General features: G+C 58.4%; 2 protein-coding genes across 7 annotated transcripts in view; one reads left to right on the top strand and one right to left on the bottom strand.

Moving 5' to 3' along the window:
* The first annotated feature begins 8 nt into the window (after positions 1–8).
* Positions 9–12,156, top strand: ACAA1 (acetyl-CoA acyltransferase 1). Of its 4 annotated transcripts, XM_060110390.1 has the most exons (12): positions 15–1,827; positions 2,031–2,124; positions 3,106–3,163; positions 5,969–6,048; positions 6,352–6,394; positions 8,146–8,244; positions 9,140–9,220; positions 10,362–10,552; positions 10,708–10,887; positions 11,172–11,227; positions 11,335–11,480; positions 11,800–12,156. In XM_060110390.1, exons 1-12 carry the CDS (start codon positions 1,651–1,653, stop codon positions 11,873–11,875), a joined length of 1,281 nt encoding a protein of 426 aa, XP_059966373.1. In that variant the 5' UTR covers positions 15–1,650; the 3' UTR covers positions 11,876–12,156. The 4 variants fall into 4 exon arrangements, with proteins under 4 accessions (XP_059966376.1, XP_059966374.1, XP_059966373.1 ...); XM_060110391.1 differs by lacking the exon at positions 8,146–8,244 and having other exon boundaries at positions 10–1,827; XM_060110392.1 differs by lacking the exon at positions 10,708–10,887.
* DLEC1 (DLEC1 cilia and flagella associated protein) overlaps positions 11,593–16,765 on the bottom strand; it is an 87,093-nt gene continuing 81,920 nt past the window's right edge. For 2 of the 3 annotated variants that reach the window (XM_060110387.1, XM_060110388.1), the window contains exons 28-37: positions 16,388–16,593; positions 16,193–16,303; positions 15,965–16,090; positions 15,759–15,853; positions 15,482–15,566; positions 15,081–15,299; positions 13,939–14,100; positions 13,017–13,170; positions 12,675–12,798; positions 12,393–12,590 (exon numbers count right to left, since the gene is read on the bottom strand). In XM_060110387.1, the coding sequence (XP_059966370.1) occupies positions 12,473–12,590; positions 12,675–12,798; positions 13,017–13,170; positions 13,939–14,100; positions 15,081–15,299; positions 15,482–15,566; positions 15,759–15,853; positions 15,965–16,090; positions 16,193–16,303; positions 16,388–16,593 (1,400 nt within the window). In that variant the 3' untranslated portion in view covers positions 12,393–12,472. Of the gene's footprint in view, positions 12,591–12,674; positions 12,799–13,016; positions 13,171–13,938; positions 14,101–15,080; positions 15,300–15,481; positions 15,567–15,758; positions 15,854–15,964; positions 16,091–16,192; positions 16,304–16,387; positions 16,594–16,765 lie in introns of all 3 variants that reach the window. The other variant, XM_060110389.1, reaches the window with a different exon arrangement.

Below are 16,765 nucleotides of genomic sequence, written 5' to 3'. Positions count from 1 at the left end.
CCCGGCCCCGCCCCGCCCCACCGGTTTCTCTTTCGAAGCGACGCCCCGCCCTACAGTCTGGAGCCCCAGTAGATGTGCGGAAGTGGGGGGCGCCCCACCCCTGCCCTCAGGGATCTCAGGGGACTGGGGGTGTGGGGACCGGGAACCTACCTTTTAAGGTCTATGGAGCTCCACCTATCTGTCCAGGAGGGTCTGGTGCGGCAGTGGGACGATGACCTTCCTTCCGGGGTTATAGGAAAGAGGTGACTTGCTCTTTGGCATCTGGTGGACTTAACATCCTTTCCATTAGGGATCTGAGGGGTTCATACGGTCCTGCCGTCGAGGATGGCGGGGAAGGGGCAAGGGGGCAGGCATCGGCTCTGCCTGCCTCCACACCCCCTCCCCCTAATTCTGGTAGAGCACACAATCCTGCCCTTAGGAGTATGGGGAATCCCTGGCTGTACACCCAGAGTTGGAGGTGGAAAAGGGCATATTGCCTTCTGAAGCCAGAGGCATGCCACGGCCCTGCCCTTGAAAAGTGAGGGGCACGACCCCACCCTCCGTGTTTGAGGGTAACAGGACACCCTGGCCTTCCTGTCTGAGAGAAACCCAGTACTACCCTCTGGGGTCTAGGGAAAACATTGCCATTGGGAGTCAAGCAGGCACCCGGCCTTGCTTTTTAGTGGGCAGGGGACATCGTCCTGACCTGGGGAGCTTTGGTTCATTCACTCATTCAGTAGGTATTTATTGATCACCTATTAAGTGTCAAGTATGTTGCAGGCATCCTGGATACAGAATCCTTCTCTGACTTGGCGGAAACCCCAGCCTAGCGGGGGAGGTGGGCACTAATCAAATCATCCCAAATGACTGTAAAATTGGTTAAAAAAAAAAAGTATGATACTCTTTCTCCAGATAGGGGGCTTGTCATATCTCCGGCACATTTGTACAATTCGTTCTCCTGCCACCCCAGTATCCCAAATTCCCTCAGTTTTCTCGAAAGACTTCCCAGGAGAGCCCAAGCGCGTCGGGGTAGGCTCTGGGGCATCTCGGAATTATTTAGGTCCCCCAGCTTGGGGGAGACAGCAGAGAAGGCTAGGCAGGGGGAAGAGGAATTATAGTCGCTGGCCCCTCTTTCCCGGCAAGAAGCTGTAAGTGGAGCTCCTGACGAACCTGCCTTCTGTTTGGTGGCGGGCAGCGGGCAGAGTTGTAGGGAAAGGGACCCCTGGCAATGGTGAAATTTGCTTCAAGATACCAACGGGGCTCTTGAAGACCCGCCTCGGGTTTGGCAGTAGGCGGGGCTGCAAGTGGAAAGGTTTCCTGTCTGTATTTCTAGGCGGGGCTTCAGAAAAGCCCACCTCCTGGTTGGCCGCCGCCTGAGGCTACTGTAGGCGGGGCTTTGAGTGGAAAGACCCTCTTGGGTTCAACTTTAGGAGGTTCCGTTTGCGGCTAGGGGCGGGACCTCAGGCAGACTCGCCTTCTGGTTGTCTGAGGCGGGGAGGTGGGCGGGACCTTAGAGGGAAGGGCCAGTCAGACCCGCAGGGTTGTGGGCGGGGCTTAGGATAGAGGAAGCGGGTGGTCAGAGGTACGGTTCAGCGCCTGCGCGGGCGTTGGTCTGTTGGTTGGTGCTCTCTGCTTCTGGCTGGTTGGGGCTTTACCCTGCCGAGCTACGCGATGCGGAGGCTGCAGGTGGTGCTGGGTCATCTGAACCGCCAGCCCGCTTCGGGCCCGGAGCCGGAGCCGCGGGCCGCGCCGTGTTGGAGCGGCGCTCCGCGGAAGTCGGCGGAGGATGTAGTGGTGGTGCATGGGCGGCGCACGGCCATTGGCCGATCGGGCCGCGGCGGCTTCAAGGTGAGACCCCTGGGCTCGGGCGCCGGGTGTGAGATGGCGGCCCGGGGCGGGCTGGCGTCTGGCTCCTCTGTTCGGTAACCCTCGGCGTCGGTGGTGGCTCCGCGCCCGAGTTGGACCGCTCTGTCCCTCTGGGGGTGGGGCTGGGGGAGCTGGGATCTTGGGAACCCCGAGCACCACCGCCAGCCGCACGCTTCCCGCTGCAGGACACCACCCCCGACGAGCTTCTCTCCGCCGTCATGACCGCGGTTCTCCAGGACGTCCAGCTGAGCCCGGCCCAGCTGGGAGATATCTGCGTGGGTGAGTGCACTACCCGGGCCCTGCGCTCGGTTTTCGCCTTCCCATTACGCCGAAGCCCTCCTCAAACACCAGGCACTTTCCAGGTGTTTTCCCTAATGGAAATGTCGATGGACTTCACGCAGCTGGCTGTAATCGTCCCTTTCGGGCTATAGACTCCACCGCCCCACCCCCGCCTCCAGGCATTTTCTGTGCCCGCTCCAAGCACATTCTGCATATTAAGTATGATAGAAAGCGGGGATCTCAAGTGACAGACATTTCAACGCCAGGGTCTTGGCGCAGGAGTTTGAGAACACCCTAAGAGACAGGAGGCTAGGGTTCTCTACCCATCCTGACGTACTATCTATGCCAGGGTAGAACAGAGGGAGTTTGGAGCATCAAAACCCATCTAGTCCAGCCCCGCACTTACAGATGGAGAAACTGAGGCAGATGGAGAAACTGAGGCCTGGGGAATTTGCAGCAGAGCTTGGACCTGAATCCAGGACCTCTTGACCTTCAGTCCAACCCTTTTTCCCCAACTCTGCTCCTCTAGCCTGGAAACATAACATTATATGGTAAGAGTCACGTCACACAAGGGTCAGCCCTAGATGGGGGATCACTGTTCCACCCCTGGAGTGCCAGCAGGGCTTGGTGGAGGACACTCAGGGGAAGGTGTGCATTTCAAAAACACTTTCCTAACTGACAGAACTACTTTTTCAGACTTCAAGCTTTGCACTACATTCTTCTTTCCATGTTACCTTTTAAAGGCAGGCGACCTCCCCAGTGTGTGCTGATTTGGAAAAGCAGGTTGCATGGGCAAGGGAGCTTGGGCCTCTCGGGGACTGGATCTAGTGTATGGCCAGGACAAGCTGCTGTATAGCTGGCTGCCCCTGCTCCAGACCTTGAAATTCCACTGTTTCTGAAGGAAGATCTGGAATGCCCCCCTCTTGGTAATCACAGCTGTACCTTAGTGCTTGGCACTGAATAAAGGTTTGTTGTCCACAGGAAATGTGCTTCAGCCTGGGGCCGGAGCATTAATGGCCCGAATTGCCCAGTTTCTAAGGTAAACTTTTCCAGTTCTTGCTCTGGGTTGGCTATTCACGCTCTTGCTTGGGCTCAGGTCCCAGAGAACTCAGCCTGTTGGGGGGAGAAGATCAGGATTGGACACCAGACCTGGACACAGCCAGGGTCCTCAGCACCCTGCTTTTCTGGATGCTACCTTTCCCCTACTTTGAAGGGAGGGTGTGTTTCCCAGCGCTGAGCCAGGACAGAGGGCCTTTGGGACTGGAGCAAAAAGTTCTTTGTGGCCTGATTTTTCTTAAGCCAAAATCAGCTTGTTGCTTGTGAACTCTGTCCTCTTGTCAAGTAAATAACCAGGTTGGCACACTGAAGAGTGATTTTGAGCTTTTTAAACGCTAGCCCATCAGCAGAGGCTTGGGGACAGGGCAGAATCTTGGGGTGAAGGGTAGCCCAGAAGGGGCCCTGATGAATTGCCCTTTACCACTTGCTGTCCTAAGACAGGGAGGAGGTTTAAATTATTTTCACGTGTTGATTTAAGAGCCACTGAGCTGTGTACTCCCAGCTTCGTGGAGAAGAAATAACAGGAACATGAACTAGTGAAGGAACAGGAAAACTGACAAAACCTGCGGAGACTAGGAGAGGCTCAGACTGCTTAGCCTGGATTTCAAAGATTCCAGCGATTTGGCTCCAGATTTGACTTCCAGCCTAATCTACCTGCTGCTTCCTCTTTCAACCAACCTGTTTGCCACTGCCTTCCCTCAGCTGGTCTTTCTGTCCCCTTGCAGTACTGTCCCTACCTCCCCTCTCTGCCCTAGTTAAACTCTGTTCAAACACAGTTTCACCATTTTGACCAGACTCCTCTGAGTTCCCAAGCTTAAAACGAGGGCCCATTCTTTTTCAGTCGCTAGCCACGTGCTTCCTTGTGATGTGCTTTGACATCTTGCTCTGTTATTGTAGGCTCTGCTAGTTAACTCACTTTCTGTGTGTGGTTGGGCGTCCTCTAGGGCTCTGTATTATAAGCATGTCAGCATCCCTCCAGTGGTGCCTTATACCAAGTAGGTGTTTAATGAACACTTGGTGGATTGGGTGAAGGGGTGGTAACTAGGTAGTAGGGAGTTAGGGGACCTGGGAAGGGTTAAACGGGCTACAGGGTCCTAGGAGACTATCCACCCAAGAGGGTCTCAGCAGAGCCTGGCCTGGGCACTAGCCCAGAGGTTCCCGACCCTGGCTGCACGCCAGAATCAGCAGAATCAACAGAGTGCTTTCACCCCTGAGGTTCTGAGTCCATGGGTCTGGGGATTTCCCCAGGGCTTTGTACCCTTGGCCAGCACAGGTTACACTGGCAGAGGCAGCCTCACCAGCTTCCAGGGCTGGAACCAGTGTGAGGGCCTGGGGGAACCCGTCAGAAGGAGGGATGTTAGAACACCCAGTACCCATCAGGGATTTTTGTCCAGCTGGGAACAACCTTTCCAGAGACAATGGGAACATAAAGGCCATATGGTTACTAGTAAGGCTGAGGAGTGGGGATGGTTTCTAGCCTCATACTTGAGACATTTCTTTTTTTTTTAAATTGAGGTGTAGTTCATTTACAGTGTTGTGTTAATTTCTACTGTACAGCAAAGTGATTGGGTTATACATATATATACATTCTTTTTTTATATATTTTTTTCATTATGGATTATCACAGGATATTAAATATAGTTCCCTGAGCTATACAGTACGACCTTGTTGTTTATCCATTTTTTATATAATAGTTTGCATCTGCTAATCCCAAACTCCCACTTCATCTCTCCTCCACCGAACCCCCTTGGCAAAAACAAGTCTATTCCCTGTCTGTGAGTCCATTTTTGTTTCGTAGATAAGTTCATTTGTGTCATATTTTTAGATTCCACATGTAAATGATGTCATATGATATTTGTGTTTCCCTGTCTGACTTACTTCATTCAGTATGACAATCTGTAGGTCCATCCATGTTTCTGCAAATGGCATTATTTCGTTCTTTTTATGGCTGAATAATATTCCGTTGTATATATGTACCACATCTTCTTCATCCTTTCCTCTGTTGATGGACATTTCGGTTGCTTCCATGTCTTGGCTATTGTAAATAGTGCTGCAGCGATCATTGGGGTTATGGTTTTCTCTGGATATATGCCCAGGAGTGGGATTGCTGGGTCATATGGTAATTCTATGTTTAGTTTTTTAAGGAACCTCCATACTGTTCTCCATAGTGGCGGTACCAATTTACATTCCCCCAACAGTGTAAGAGGCTTCCCTTTTCTCCACGCCCTCTCCAGCATTTATTGTTTGTAGATTTTTTGATGATGGCCATTCTGACTGGGGTGAGGCGTTACCTCATTGTGGTTTTGACTTGCATTTCTCTAACAATTAGCGACGTTGAACATCTTTTCATGTGCCTGTTGGCCGTCTGTCATACTTCAGACATTTATTTTGCACTGTTTCTCTGTCTCAGCCACAGGCCCTCTTCTCTATTCTTCATGGGAAACAGGGATATACAGTTTTAATTTTTGAATCTTCAAAGGAAGAGAAAGAAGGACCTCTGTGGCCCAACCAGCCTTCTCTTGCCTTTGGGCTGTGCGTGGCCTTGGATGAGGAGAATCACAGGGTGGAAGGGCATGTGATTGTGGAGCACTGGGGAGCAAGCACCTGCAGAGATGGGGTTTGCCCAGTGTAGGTCAGGCCTGGAGTAGGGGCAGGGCTGCTGGGTTTGTTCCCCTGGGCTTTCTGTCCCCTGAAGGGGCAGTCTTGTTGGCCAGGAGCACAGGCCTGCTTTCCCTGAGAGCCTGGCAGGGAGAGGGGGCTGACTCTCTGGTCTCACTTTCTGTTTCAGTGACATCCCAGAGACCGTGCCTTTGTCAGCTGTCAATAGACAGTGTTCGTCAGGGCTCCAGGCGGTGGCCAGCATAGCTGGTAAGTTCTGACTGGGTGGGCACCCAGTGCCGCGGCCTGGCCTTGGTCCTGGCTTCTCGGGTTTGGGTCGTCAGAGTCACTGTCTGCTGGGCAAGCAGTAAGGATTTCTGACAGGACCGTAACCACAGAAAGCCTGGAGGAGAGCCCCTCACCGCACCCCCAGCCTTTTCTGGACACTCCTGGGTCTTCCCTCTCTGAGGCTGGGGCTGAGTCCCACTTAGAGACCAGGTGGGGAAGAGGCTCCCCTATTCCCAGGACAGATGGACTCTGGGGAAGGATGTTTATGAAATGCTTTTGTTGCAGGTGGCATCAGAAATGGGTCTTATGACATTGGCATGGCTTGTGGGTAAGAATTTTTTCCTGCTGGAGCTTATTAACCAACCTGTAACAGTGAAACTAATGTTCATCTGAGTTCTCAGAGGCCATGATTTTAGAATTCTCCCTTGGCCCTTGCAGGCACTTAGAAGTGGTCCCCAGCTCTGGCTGCTCGGGAACCGCTCACATCTCTCAGCACCAGAGGAAGTGGGCTTTGAAGAGCTTTCTTTCTTGGAAATCTGTCGGGTGGGAAATGTGGGCAAGCATTGTGAGGAAATATGGCACTGGGTTTCTCTCTGTGGCCCTTGTTGATTCATGATGGCTGCTGAGAGAAAGAGCAGTTTTGCTTCCCTAGAGCCAGGGACAGCTGCCTGCTGTAGAACTAGTTTGTTCATTTCACAGGCTGGCTGTCCCCCACCCTGACCAAGGTGGAAACTTCCAGCTGCCTCCTGGGTTCTGAGGGACACGGTCAGATCTGTGGTGGTTTCGTCCCCGTCAGCTGTGACTCCGTCTTTAGCTGCAGCATGTGGAGCCCAGGGAGGGGAAGGCTGGGGTGGGCGTCGGGTGCTGACAGCCTCGGGGAGGCCAGCAGCCCCAGGATCCTGATGTGCTCCCTCTGCCTCTCAGTTCCTCTCCATAGCATTTCTCGATTGGAGCCCTGCTGGGCCGTCTCAGAGCTGTGCCAGTTGGCACTTGCTGTACTGCCCTGTGTCTGCAGTTGTAGATAAACCCAAAGACCAAACTGCAGGGACTTTGGCTGGGCAAAGGCCACTGCCCAGGCTGCCCTCTGGTTTCTATCTTACCGGAGGAGGGATGGGGGTGTGGGTGACCTGAGGAGAAGGTTGGCGCCTTCATGCGTTTCTTAGAGGGTATCTGAGTCCCCAAGCAAATTAAAGACCGCTTTACTAGGGTATTAAGGATTTGGGGCCAGGACATTCCCTCATGTCACAGGCTGACTGTTCCCCGTAGACTGATCATGATGAATAGCCCAGGATATCCTAGGTGGCAGTGGGCTCTGAAGCCAGACTACCTAAATTTGGATCCTGGCTGAGTGACCATGAACTCAGCTTCTCTGAGCCTGACACTGTTCAAAGCATTCTTATACCTGAAAAGACTTTTTTTTTTGGTGGGGGCAGGGTGGCCACACTGCAGGTCATGCGGGATCTTAGTTCCCTGACCAGGGATCGAACTTGTGCCCGCTGTGGTGGAAGCGTGGTCTTAACTGCTGGACAGCCAGGGAATTCCCAGAAAAGATTTTTACAATAGCGCTGGGCACATGAAAAGCGTGCAGTCAAGGTTATGTGTTATCATCCTTTGAGGCCTTATATCCTGCCACCTCCTGGAAGCCCTTTTGACCACACTAAACTGAGATCGCATGCGTTTCCCTGGTCTCCTAGCACCTCCTGGTCTAAGCAGGTCGGCTTGCTCTTTGATGTGCAGCTTTTAAAACATTTGTCTCTTCTCTCCGCTGAATTTGTGGCCCCTGAGGGCAGGGCCCGGGCTTGTTAGACGTGTTTCTCGTGTTTCTCCCATGGTGGCCAACACTAGGCTGCTTTCCTTGGGACCGGCTGCAGAACCAGTTGTGCTGGGAAGCGAGGCCCTGCCCAGGCATGTGGATGTGCAGCGGTGGGGGCGAGGGTGCAGCTGGGGCTCAGCAGCGCTGCACCCCCAGCTCTGTGCTGCCGGCCAGTGCCCTGCCTTGAGCTCCCTGGCCGGTTCCCAGCACTTGCCAGACGCAGAGCTCTCCGTGGGGAGTCCCGCTGATGATCACCTCCTCTTCAGGGTGGAGTCCATGTCCCTGGCAGACAGACAGAACCCTGGAAATGTTACCTCTCGCTTGGTGGAGAAGGAGAAGGCCAGAGATTGCCTGATTCCTATGGGGTGAGCGCCCACCGTGGCTCCGTGTGCCTGTCCCCGCTCAGCTCCCTGCCTGGCCGGGAGCAGGGGTGCAGGAACTTGGATTATCTTGTGGCCTCCCGCCTTCGGCCCTGGTCTGCTCTGCAGGGACTCTGGGCATGGGACTTAGTGCTGGCCCTGACTTCCGTGTCCTGAGGCCCCCAGTCCGCTCTGTGCCTCTGGGTTTTCCAAGCATGGCCCAGCCTGTCACTCCCACCCTGAGGGGCTCAGTCACACAAGGCATGATGGCAGCTGCACCCTAAAGCCTTGGAGGCCTAGAAAGTTGAGGAGGCGGGAGGCTTTTGCTCACCGGCCATGCTGGTGAGGGCCCTTGGGCCCTGTCAGTGCAGCATCAAAGGTGCTGCATTCGCAGAGCAGCTAAGCTCTGCATCCAGAGCCACCCCCGGGGTCCGTGGGCAGGGAGTCGTGGCTCCTCTGGACGTGTGAGGGGATGTGCGGCTGCCTCCACATCCAGGGACCATCTCCGAGGAAAGCCTGTAAAGCCAGAAGCCCCGGCCGAAGGCCGCTCTGTGGCTCTGGGCTCCCAGGATGAGGGGAGGCTCCAGCTACAGGGAGCAGAAAGCTGGGTGTGGCCTTCCCAGAGGGGGACTTGTCTCCCACGGTAAAGCACTTTCCTTGAGGCACAAGAGAAGCTGGCCAAGCCAGCTAGTGCCCCACCCACGCCCTCCTGTGTGCTGGTCTCTGGTGAACAGGCTTCTTAGAGGCCAGCGTCGCTGACTCCCTACCTGTGCTCCGCCCTGAGTCGTCACTACTGTCACTGTGGCACAGACGGGCCCCACGGTTCTCTCCTGCCTGCAGCCCTGGGGCCCGTCCCCAGGCTGCCTGGCTCCACACTCACTGTTCGTTGTCTGTGTTCTAGGATAACCTCAGAGAACGTAGCCGAGCGGTTTGGCATTTCACGGGAGAAGCAGGATACCTTTGCACTGGCTTCCCAGCAAAAGTGAGTGCTATTTGGGGTGAGATGTTTAAAGGGCTGGAGAGTGAGGTTTGGAGGCTGTCCTAAGTGATCTCAGGTGGAGCTGCCCTTAGGCTACCACTGGTTTCCAAGCCTCTACCTCCCAGAAGGGGGAGGTGGGCAAGGGCCGGGGGCCACTGTGCGGTTAGCACTGTGTCCCATTACGGTCCGTTTACCTTGTGTGTCTTTCCCTAGCTTGGCCTCGGCTTCCCCATCCATTTATTGAGAGTGTAAGGAGGGCCAGGGCTCTTCTCTAGTTGGCTGTGGTTTGGTGATTAGACATGGTAACCACAGGCTTCTCTGGATAGCCTGGAGGGTGGAGCCGGTGCTGCCGGGGACCCTGGCATCCCTGGGTCTGGGGTAGCATCCTGAGGCAGGGACTGGGGACACTGAGGCAGTGGTTCTTAGCCACTTGGGTGCAAGTAACCATTTGAGAATTCGGTGAAAGCTGTGGCTTCCTCCCCACGGGAATGCCCATGGGCCCTTACATTTTGCATATGATTGCAAGGATCACCCTAAAATGCCCTGTGCTTCTACACTGTTTAAATACAAAGATTCATCCAGTAGTTTGGTATATGGCATTTTATTTTGACATTTAAAAAATTTTATTTCACTAACAAGTTTGTGTTAATCGTAAGTGTCACTCATGCAAATTTTACATAGATATATTCAGGGTAGTATGTGTCATTTTAATCACGTGGAAACATGGGGAATGGATGGAATTGAGCGACGGGAGGGAACAGAAAAGCTGGCAGAACCCAGCACAAATATTCCTGGGGCTCCAGCCTCAGTTTGGCTTAGTCCCTCTTGGGTGAAGGTCTCAAAGGGGAGCCGCCACTTCCAAACTTCCCCCTCCCCTTTGAGGTTGGGATAAGCCAGGATCTGAAGATCTAAGGCTGATGGCCAAGAAGTCCCTGTAAAGCCCTGGGCTTCCCACTCCCAGGGCAGGTGGGGTAGTAGGGGACCCTCTGCACTCCCCCCGAGGTGAGTGTAACCCCGCATTTAGCAGCCTGAGCTTGCATGTCTGTCCCAGAGGGCAGGGCAGGGCAGGAGGCCTCAGGGAGGGACCCCAGGAAGGAAGGTAGCCCCATGGAAACCTGAGCCTGGCTGTCCACGGTGCTGGCAGGGCAGCCAGAGCCCAGAGCAAGGGCTGTTTCCAAGCCGAGATTGTGCCTGTGACCACCACGGTCCGTGATGACAAGGGCACTGAGAGAAGTGTCACCGTGGCCCACGATGAGGGCATCCGCCCTGACACCACCCTGGAGGGCCTGGCCAAACTGAAGCCTGCCTTCAAGAAGGGGGGCTCTACCACAGCTGGTGAGACTGGGCTGGGGGTGGGGTGAGGAGGGGGCTGCTTCCATGCTGGGTGTTCTCCTCTGGGAGCCTGGAGCCACCAGGCAGGGTGGACGTGGAAGGTCTGGACCTCCTCGGAGCTGCCCCGAGGCCTCCTTAACCCTGTGGTTTGCCTCTAGGAAACTCTAGCCAGGTGAGTGACGGGGCAGCTGCCATCCTGCTGGCCAGGAGGTCCAAGGCAGAAGAGTTGGGCCTTCCCATCCTTGGGGTCCTGAGGTCCTACGCAGTGGTTGGGGTCCCGCCTGACATCATGGGCATTGGACCTGCCTATGCCATCCCTGTAGCTTTGCAAAAAGCAGGTAAGATGGCTCCTTCACACCCTAGGTTTGGATCCAGCCCCTGCCTCTCATGCTGTTGCCAGAGGCGGGTGCCCAGGGTGGGCCTGCGGGTGCCGCAGAGTGAAGGTGGGGCACCCCGACCCCTTCCTGACCCCACAGCTGGGACCTGCTCACCCATCTGGAACAGAGGCAGACACACCGGGCGGCTCAGCCTCCAGGCCATGTATGGCGCAGGGCCCCAGGGAGTCTGAGAAGCCTGCTAAGGGGCCGCTGGGTCAGCTCAGGTCTTTTCCGCTTGCCTGCAGGGTTGACGGTGGAGGACGTGGACATCTTTGAGATCAATGAGGCCTTCGCAAGTCAGGTGAGCCCGTTTTGCATTGTTGCCTGGGCCGCCCAGTTGGAGGCAGCGGGGAGGGTGGTGCGGGGGACTGGGGAGGGAGCTACAGCTGATGCTCAGCCTCCTTCCAGGTCGTCTACTGTGTGGAGAAGCTGCAACTGCCCCCTGAGAAGGTGAACCCTCTGGGGGGTGCGGTGGCCTTGGGCCACCCGCTGGGCTGCACTGGGGCACGACAGGTCATCACGCTGCTCAATGAGCTGAAGCGCCGCGGGAGGCGGTAAGGCTGGCCCCCGTCGGGGGGCAGGGGCGGGGTGCCCAGCTGGCGCGCCTGATGGGGGAGGTGTACGTGCCCCACCCGCCCCCCCACCCGCCCGCCCCCCCCCACTCCGAGCCGAGGAGATGGGCCCCTGGCCTGCGGCAGGCATCGGCCACCACGTGCACACGCCTTGGCGGGCCGGGACCACGTGCCCCGAGGTCTGGCATCCTGTGCCCGTGAAGGCCTTGGTCCACCCAGCTCAGCCTGGTCTGGGGAGAGCTTGGTGGTTGGGCTTCTGCCCTTTGTGCCTTCACCCAACCAGCACATTTTGCTTCCACAGGGCGTATGGGGTGGTGTCCATGTGCATCGGGACTGGCATGGGCGCCGCCGCCGTCTTCGAATACCCTGGAAACTGAAAGAGGCCCAGCCCAGTGCTCTGGCAGTAGCGCTACAGACGTGACACCTGGGGAGTTGCAGCGCTGGTGGTAGCGGCAAATCAAGGCACTTCAGCTAAGCTGGCGAATGTGAACACTGATGAGACAGTATGGGAGTGGGTGAGGTGTCGGGCTGCCGTCTGTCGGGCCCCTCTAGCCGAGACAGGCAAAGTTGGCCTGGGTCACCCAGCCTGCAAGGCCACCGTGTGATTCCTGGGGGAAGGGGCCTGTGGATGCGGACTGCAGTAAACATCATAAATGCATTACCTTCCCTTAGTGGCTGTGGTTTTTTCCCCCAAGAAAGAGCCAGTTCTTGCTATGGTGGTCCTGCCTCTGCTGAATCTGAATAGTGACTCTTCTAACTGCCCTGGTCTCCACAGGGGCATGGCCGACCCTTTGTATTAGCTCTGAGGACACAGGGCGCAGGGCCTGGAAGTGGTGGGGTGGTGGGGGGAGGGTCCCTCCATCCCAGGAGCTGTTCAGAGGTCCTCCAGTAGGTGCCCGTGCCCAGTAAACCTGCTCCATAGCTCTGGGCCGTGTTTATTTCCAGTATTGGGGGTTGAGGGCAGAAGCTCAGAGCTAGTAGGGTGACGCATATCTCTCGTCGTACGAGCCTCGGCCCCGGAGCCGCAGGGTGCAGGATTTCTCACCGAGCACGCCTTCCACCACCAGCGTGGACTCGTACACCTCACAGCTCCTGTGGGGAGCAGGGGCTGAGATGAGGAGGGGGCCCTGGGCCAGGGCTCCAGAGGCAGTGCCAGCGAGGCTGGGAGGGCTGTACCTGGCAGTGAAGGAAACCTGGAGGGGGACGGAGGTGGGGGGTGCGTTGACCGGTCGTGCCTCCAGCAGCCCGCTGCTTGGGGAGACCCTGAAGGCAACAGGGTCCTTGTCTGGCTCCTGCTGGCCTGTGTGAGGGGAAGGGGACACGCAGGAGTGCAGCCAGCTCCGCGCTCGGCCCCCTGCCCGCATCTCGGGGGTGCACCTCTGCTCTTGCCCACCTCTGCAGGAAGTCTCAGGTGGGCCCAGCCCTGGGGAGCCAGGCTGCAGGGACAGGGCACGCAGGCCCCTTCCTGGGGGTCTCGGCCCAGCCGCACGGGGGAGCAGGGAGGAGGGCACGGCACACCTGTCAACACGGCCCAGGAGCTCCGGGAGCCGCCCAGGTTCATGAGGTCGACCTCCCGGACGCGGCTCTGGTTGACGAAGCAGGTCCCGAAGTCCAGCCAGCTGGTGGAGAGCTGCAGCTCGGGCACGGCCACGACGGCCCGCAAGGGCACCACCTTGGGGGGGACAGAGCCTTTAACTTGGTGGGGACTAGGTGACCTTACCCACTCCCACTGGGCTCTGAGCCAGGGACACAGGGGCCCTGCCGACCCCAAGTACTGCAGCTTCTGAGGGACGTACAGGCAGCACCACAACTGGTGGAAGGGGGCCAGCGCTGTCCTCTAAAGCCGGGGGATGCTGGTGGGATTCTGGGCAGGAAAAGGGCCAGGGAGGTGCCATCTGCTCCCTTCTGACTCCCCTGCCTCCCCTGCCCTGGATCCAGCTCTGTGGTTTCTGCTCCCTGGTCGGGCCGCCCTGCTGCTTTCCTCTCCCCTCTCATCTAGCCCGCTGCTCCCCGTGGGCTCCGGGCCAGCTCACCTTTTCCCTTGGCCTCTCCAACTCAGAAGCTCACGGGGCTGTGGCGTGGAGCTGTCACAGTCCACAGAACAAGAAAGAGGCCCGTGGTATTCTCACCCGATGCTCGCAGTCCCACGAGCCCAAGAGGCGTCCCTCAGCTGCTCAGTCCCCACCCATCAGGCCATTCCCTTGGCCTGGTTCCCCTTCTCTCTCCGTTAAAACAGCGTGCAGGCTACGCACGCCACCTCCTCCTCCAGGAAGCCTTCCCTGATTTTGCACCCTACAGCACCCCACCTCGCTCTGAGCTCCTAAGACAGGTAAGGATGGATGACCCTCATCTCTCCACGTGCCAGGCCTCTTCCAGGGCAGACTACTGGGGTTTGTCCCTCTGACCCCACCTGAACACGTGAGGCAGGCCTGGGACTCACCTGAGTGGTCTGGTTGCTGTATTCTAGAAGCAGATTCTGAGTGAAGACCATCTGTTTCTCTCCACTCGCGCTCTGCTGAATGTCCACTCCAGGTGACATCTGGTCAGCCGGGAGCTTCTGAGAGGAGAGCAGCTCCAGGGAGAGGGAAAAGGACACGTTCACCTGAGCAGATGTGGACAAGCCGTCACCTCAGACTGCTAGTGGGCGGCAGCCTCCCCGTCCAGAGCTCCGTCCTTCCCTCCCGTGGACCCTGCCTGGTGCATTCACTCCTCACACTGTGCCCTGCTCCCTGCCCAGCACCCGTTAGTTCCGGGGACAGGGCTGAGCAGCCCTCGGGAGCTGAGAGGCCGGAGGAACGGGCAGCTCCACTCGCGTGACCAGGGCTGTGGGCAGGCCCGTAGGCCCAAGTCAGGCCTGTGTCTTTGTCGTGAGGGCAGTGAGGAGCCCCTGCCGGGTTTTAAGCAGGGCATGTGCAGTCAGCTTTGCCTTCCTCAGGGGTCACCCTGGAGGCTGTGGGGAGGGGGCTGGGGGAGCATGAGTGGGTATCTGGGGCCAGGGTGTAACTTGGGCCCAACAGGTTGGGGCTTGGACACGCGGCTCCCAAACCCAGGTCTGTGGACCCAGCTCCACAGATTCATCCAAGGCACCTGTTAGGAAAACGGGTTCCTGGGCCTCAGCCCAGATCTTCTCGTCTCTCGCAGTGGGGCCTGGGGAACTGTGTTTCTGGTGTGCCTTATGTTTACGGAAAGATGGGTGATGAAACCCTGCGTGAGGGCACACGAGAAGGGGGGTCTGTGCCGCGTGGAGGTGGCTCGCAGGACCAGGACACTGGCGGAGGGGACGAAGAGCGGGGTCTGGTGTGTCTGGGACTCGCGAGTGTCCACACTGATAGGTCTGGGTGTTCCTGCGCGTGGAGGGCCCCTGTGCGGAGGGGTTTGCTGGGCGTGGTGCGTGTGATGGGGGTCCGCCCCTGCGCGCACGGCGCACGGCGGGGCCAAGCGTGTGGTTTGTGTGTGGACACCACTGTCTGTGTCTACGTCCAGACCTGGAGGGTGCTGCGTGCGCGAACGTGAGAGGAAGGTGAGCCCCAGCCCAGGTGGGTGTGCCCACTGTAGGCAGGGACCACAGAAGCTCCCACTGACCAGCATGTTCTCCTGTGGGTAGAGTACCAGCTGCTTGCCGGCTGCTGCTGTCCCCTCCTTGCACTCCTGCTTCCAGCTGGGGATGGGAGCCTCGTGGCTGCGGCTCACCCCATCTTGAGAAACAGAGAAGGGCCTGGAGACCAGGAGTCGGAAGTAGTGTGGGATTTCCGTGGTGTTGGTCAGCTTCAGGTGGTGGGTGGTCACCAGCTCACTCAGCACCTGGGCGGCCACAGAGGTCGGGGAGGGGACTCAGTTCTGCCCTCCGGAGCCCCTGACTCGGGTGGGGGGTGGCGGGCTCCGGGGGAGGGGACCCAGACTGTCAGGCCTGTGCCCCACAGGGGGCCGCGGGAGACGTCTGAGGACCACGTAGCTCGGGAGGGCCGGGGGTGCAGCACACTCACCCCAGCACAGCGCTGCTCGGGGATGAGGTCGCTGGCCTGGTGCCAGAACACCATGCTGCCGCCGGAGTCCAGCTCCACGCTCAGCCTGCCAGCGACAGGCATGGCTGGGCTCCTGGGCCCAGCTGACCCTGGCCGGCCTTGCCCTGGGCTCACCCGCCAACTTCTCCCTCCCGTCCCCATCCTCTTGCTCCCAGGACCCTGTCTGGTCCCCGGCAGTGCCGGGGAAGGCTGACCCCACAGCGGGCCGCGGGGAGGCCAGGCAGCCCAGCCGACTCACTGCGCGGGCCTCACGGAGCCGTGCAGGCGCAGCCTCACGGGTCCCACAGCCGAGCCCTGCAGGCGGCGCCTCCTCCCCGGAAGCTCCCTCTCCACCTGCCGAGCCCAAGCCCGATCATGGGTGGTCGCCCGAGCTGAGCAGGCAGCGGGCGAGCTGCCCCAGGGAGAGGCAGTGGTGGGGGCCCTCCCCAGGCCAGGAGCGCTCACCTCGTCATCCAAGCTCATGAAGCCCAGGGCGGAGCCAGTACACTCCACCCTGTGCCGGACGTCGGGCCCCAGGACCACGGGTGTGAAGGAGATGTGGATGGTGCTGCTGCCCCCTGCAGGCACCACCTGGCAGACGCACACGGCAGCCTCAGCACCGCCTGTCCCTCCCGGCCAGGGGGACGCCCCCCCCCGGCCCCGCCCAGAGCTCCCAGCCCCGCCCCAACTCACCACCTGCTTGGGGCTGATGGAGAACGGCTGGTCAGAGGGCAGCCCCTCGCGCCCCTGCAGGGTGACCGAGATGATTTCCTGGGAGGCGCTGGCACTGGAGCCGCCCTCAGCCTGTGGTCCAGGAGTCGCTGAGGCTCACGCCGGCTCGAGGCCCACTGGCCACAGCCCGGCATCCCTCCCGCCACCCCTGCTCACAGACTGGGCAGCTTCACGGCTGGACTTGGACACGTCAGAGGGACTTGGGGGCCAGAAGGAGCTGCTGCTCTCAGGGGTCTCAGGGCACAGGAGGCCGTTCCCAGCTTGGTCCCGCAGCGGGAAGGGTGGCCCGTAGGACACGAGCAGCTCCAGCAGCCGGTCCTCCCTGGCCTCTGGAGCGTAGGTCTCCCAGTCCAGGCGGATGTCTGGGGCAGACATGGGGGAGAGAGGCGAGGGATAAGGAAGGAGCAGACTCTTCCCTGGGCCGCCCCCCTCCCTGCAGCCCCCGGAGGCTGTCGGGTCTCCCACGCTCAGGGTGGAGGGGGCCTGGCTCCCCAATGTCACTTGCAGGCAATTCTTGTTTTAGGAGAGTCTACA

Source organism: Mesoplodon densirostris, chromosome 10, assembly GCF_025265405.1.
Source record: "Mesoplodon densirostris isolate mMesDen1 chromosome 10, mMesDen1 primary haplotype, whole genome shotgun sequence".
Lineage (NCBI taxonomy): Eukaryota > Metazoa > Chordata > Mammalia > Artiodactyla > Ziphiidae > Mesoplodon > Mesoplodon densirostris.
Note: the sequence above shows the minus strand (reverse complement) of the source record. Positions and strands in the feature narration are given on the sequence as shown.

Bases quoted from the DNA above. Each gene is read 5' to 3' on its own strand.
- ACAA1 (XM_060110390.1), top strand. From the start codon at position 1,651: ATGCGGAGGCTGCAGGTGGTGCTGGGTCATCTGAACCGCCAGCCCGCT. The intron at 1,828-2,030 runs GTGAGACCCCTG...TTCCCGCTGCAG, and splicing joins CGGGCCGCGGCGGCTTCAAG to GACACCACCCCCGACGAGCT. The intron at 9,221-10,361 runs GTGAGTGCTATT...CGGTGCTGGCAG, and splicing joins GCACTGGCTTCCCAGCAAAA to GGCAGCCAGAGCCCAGAGCA.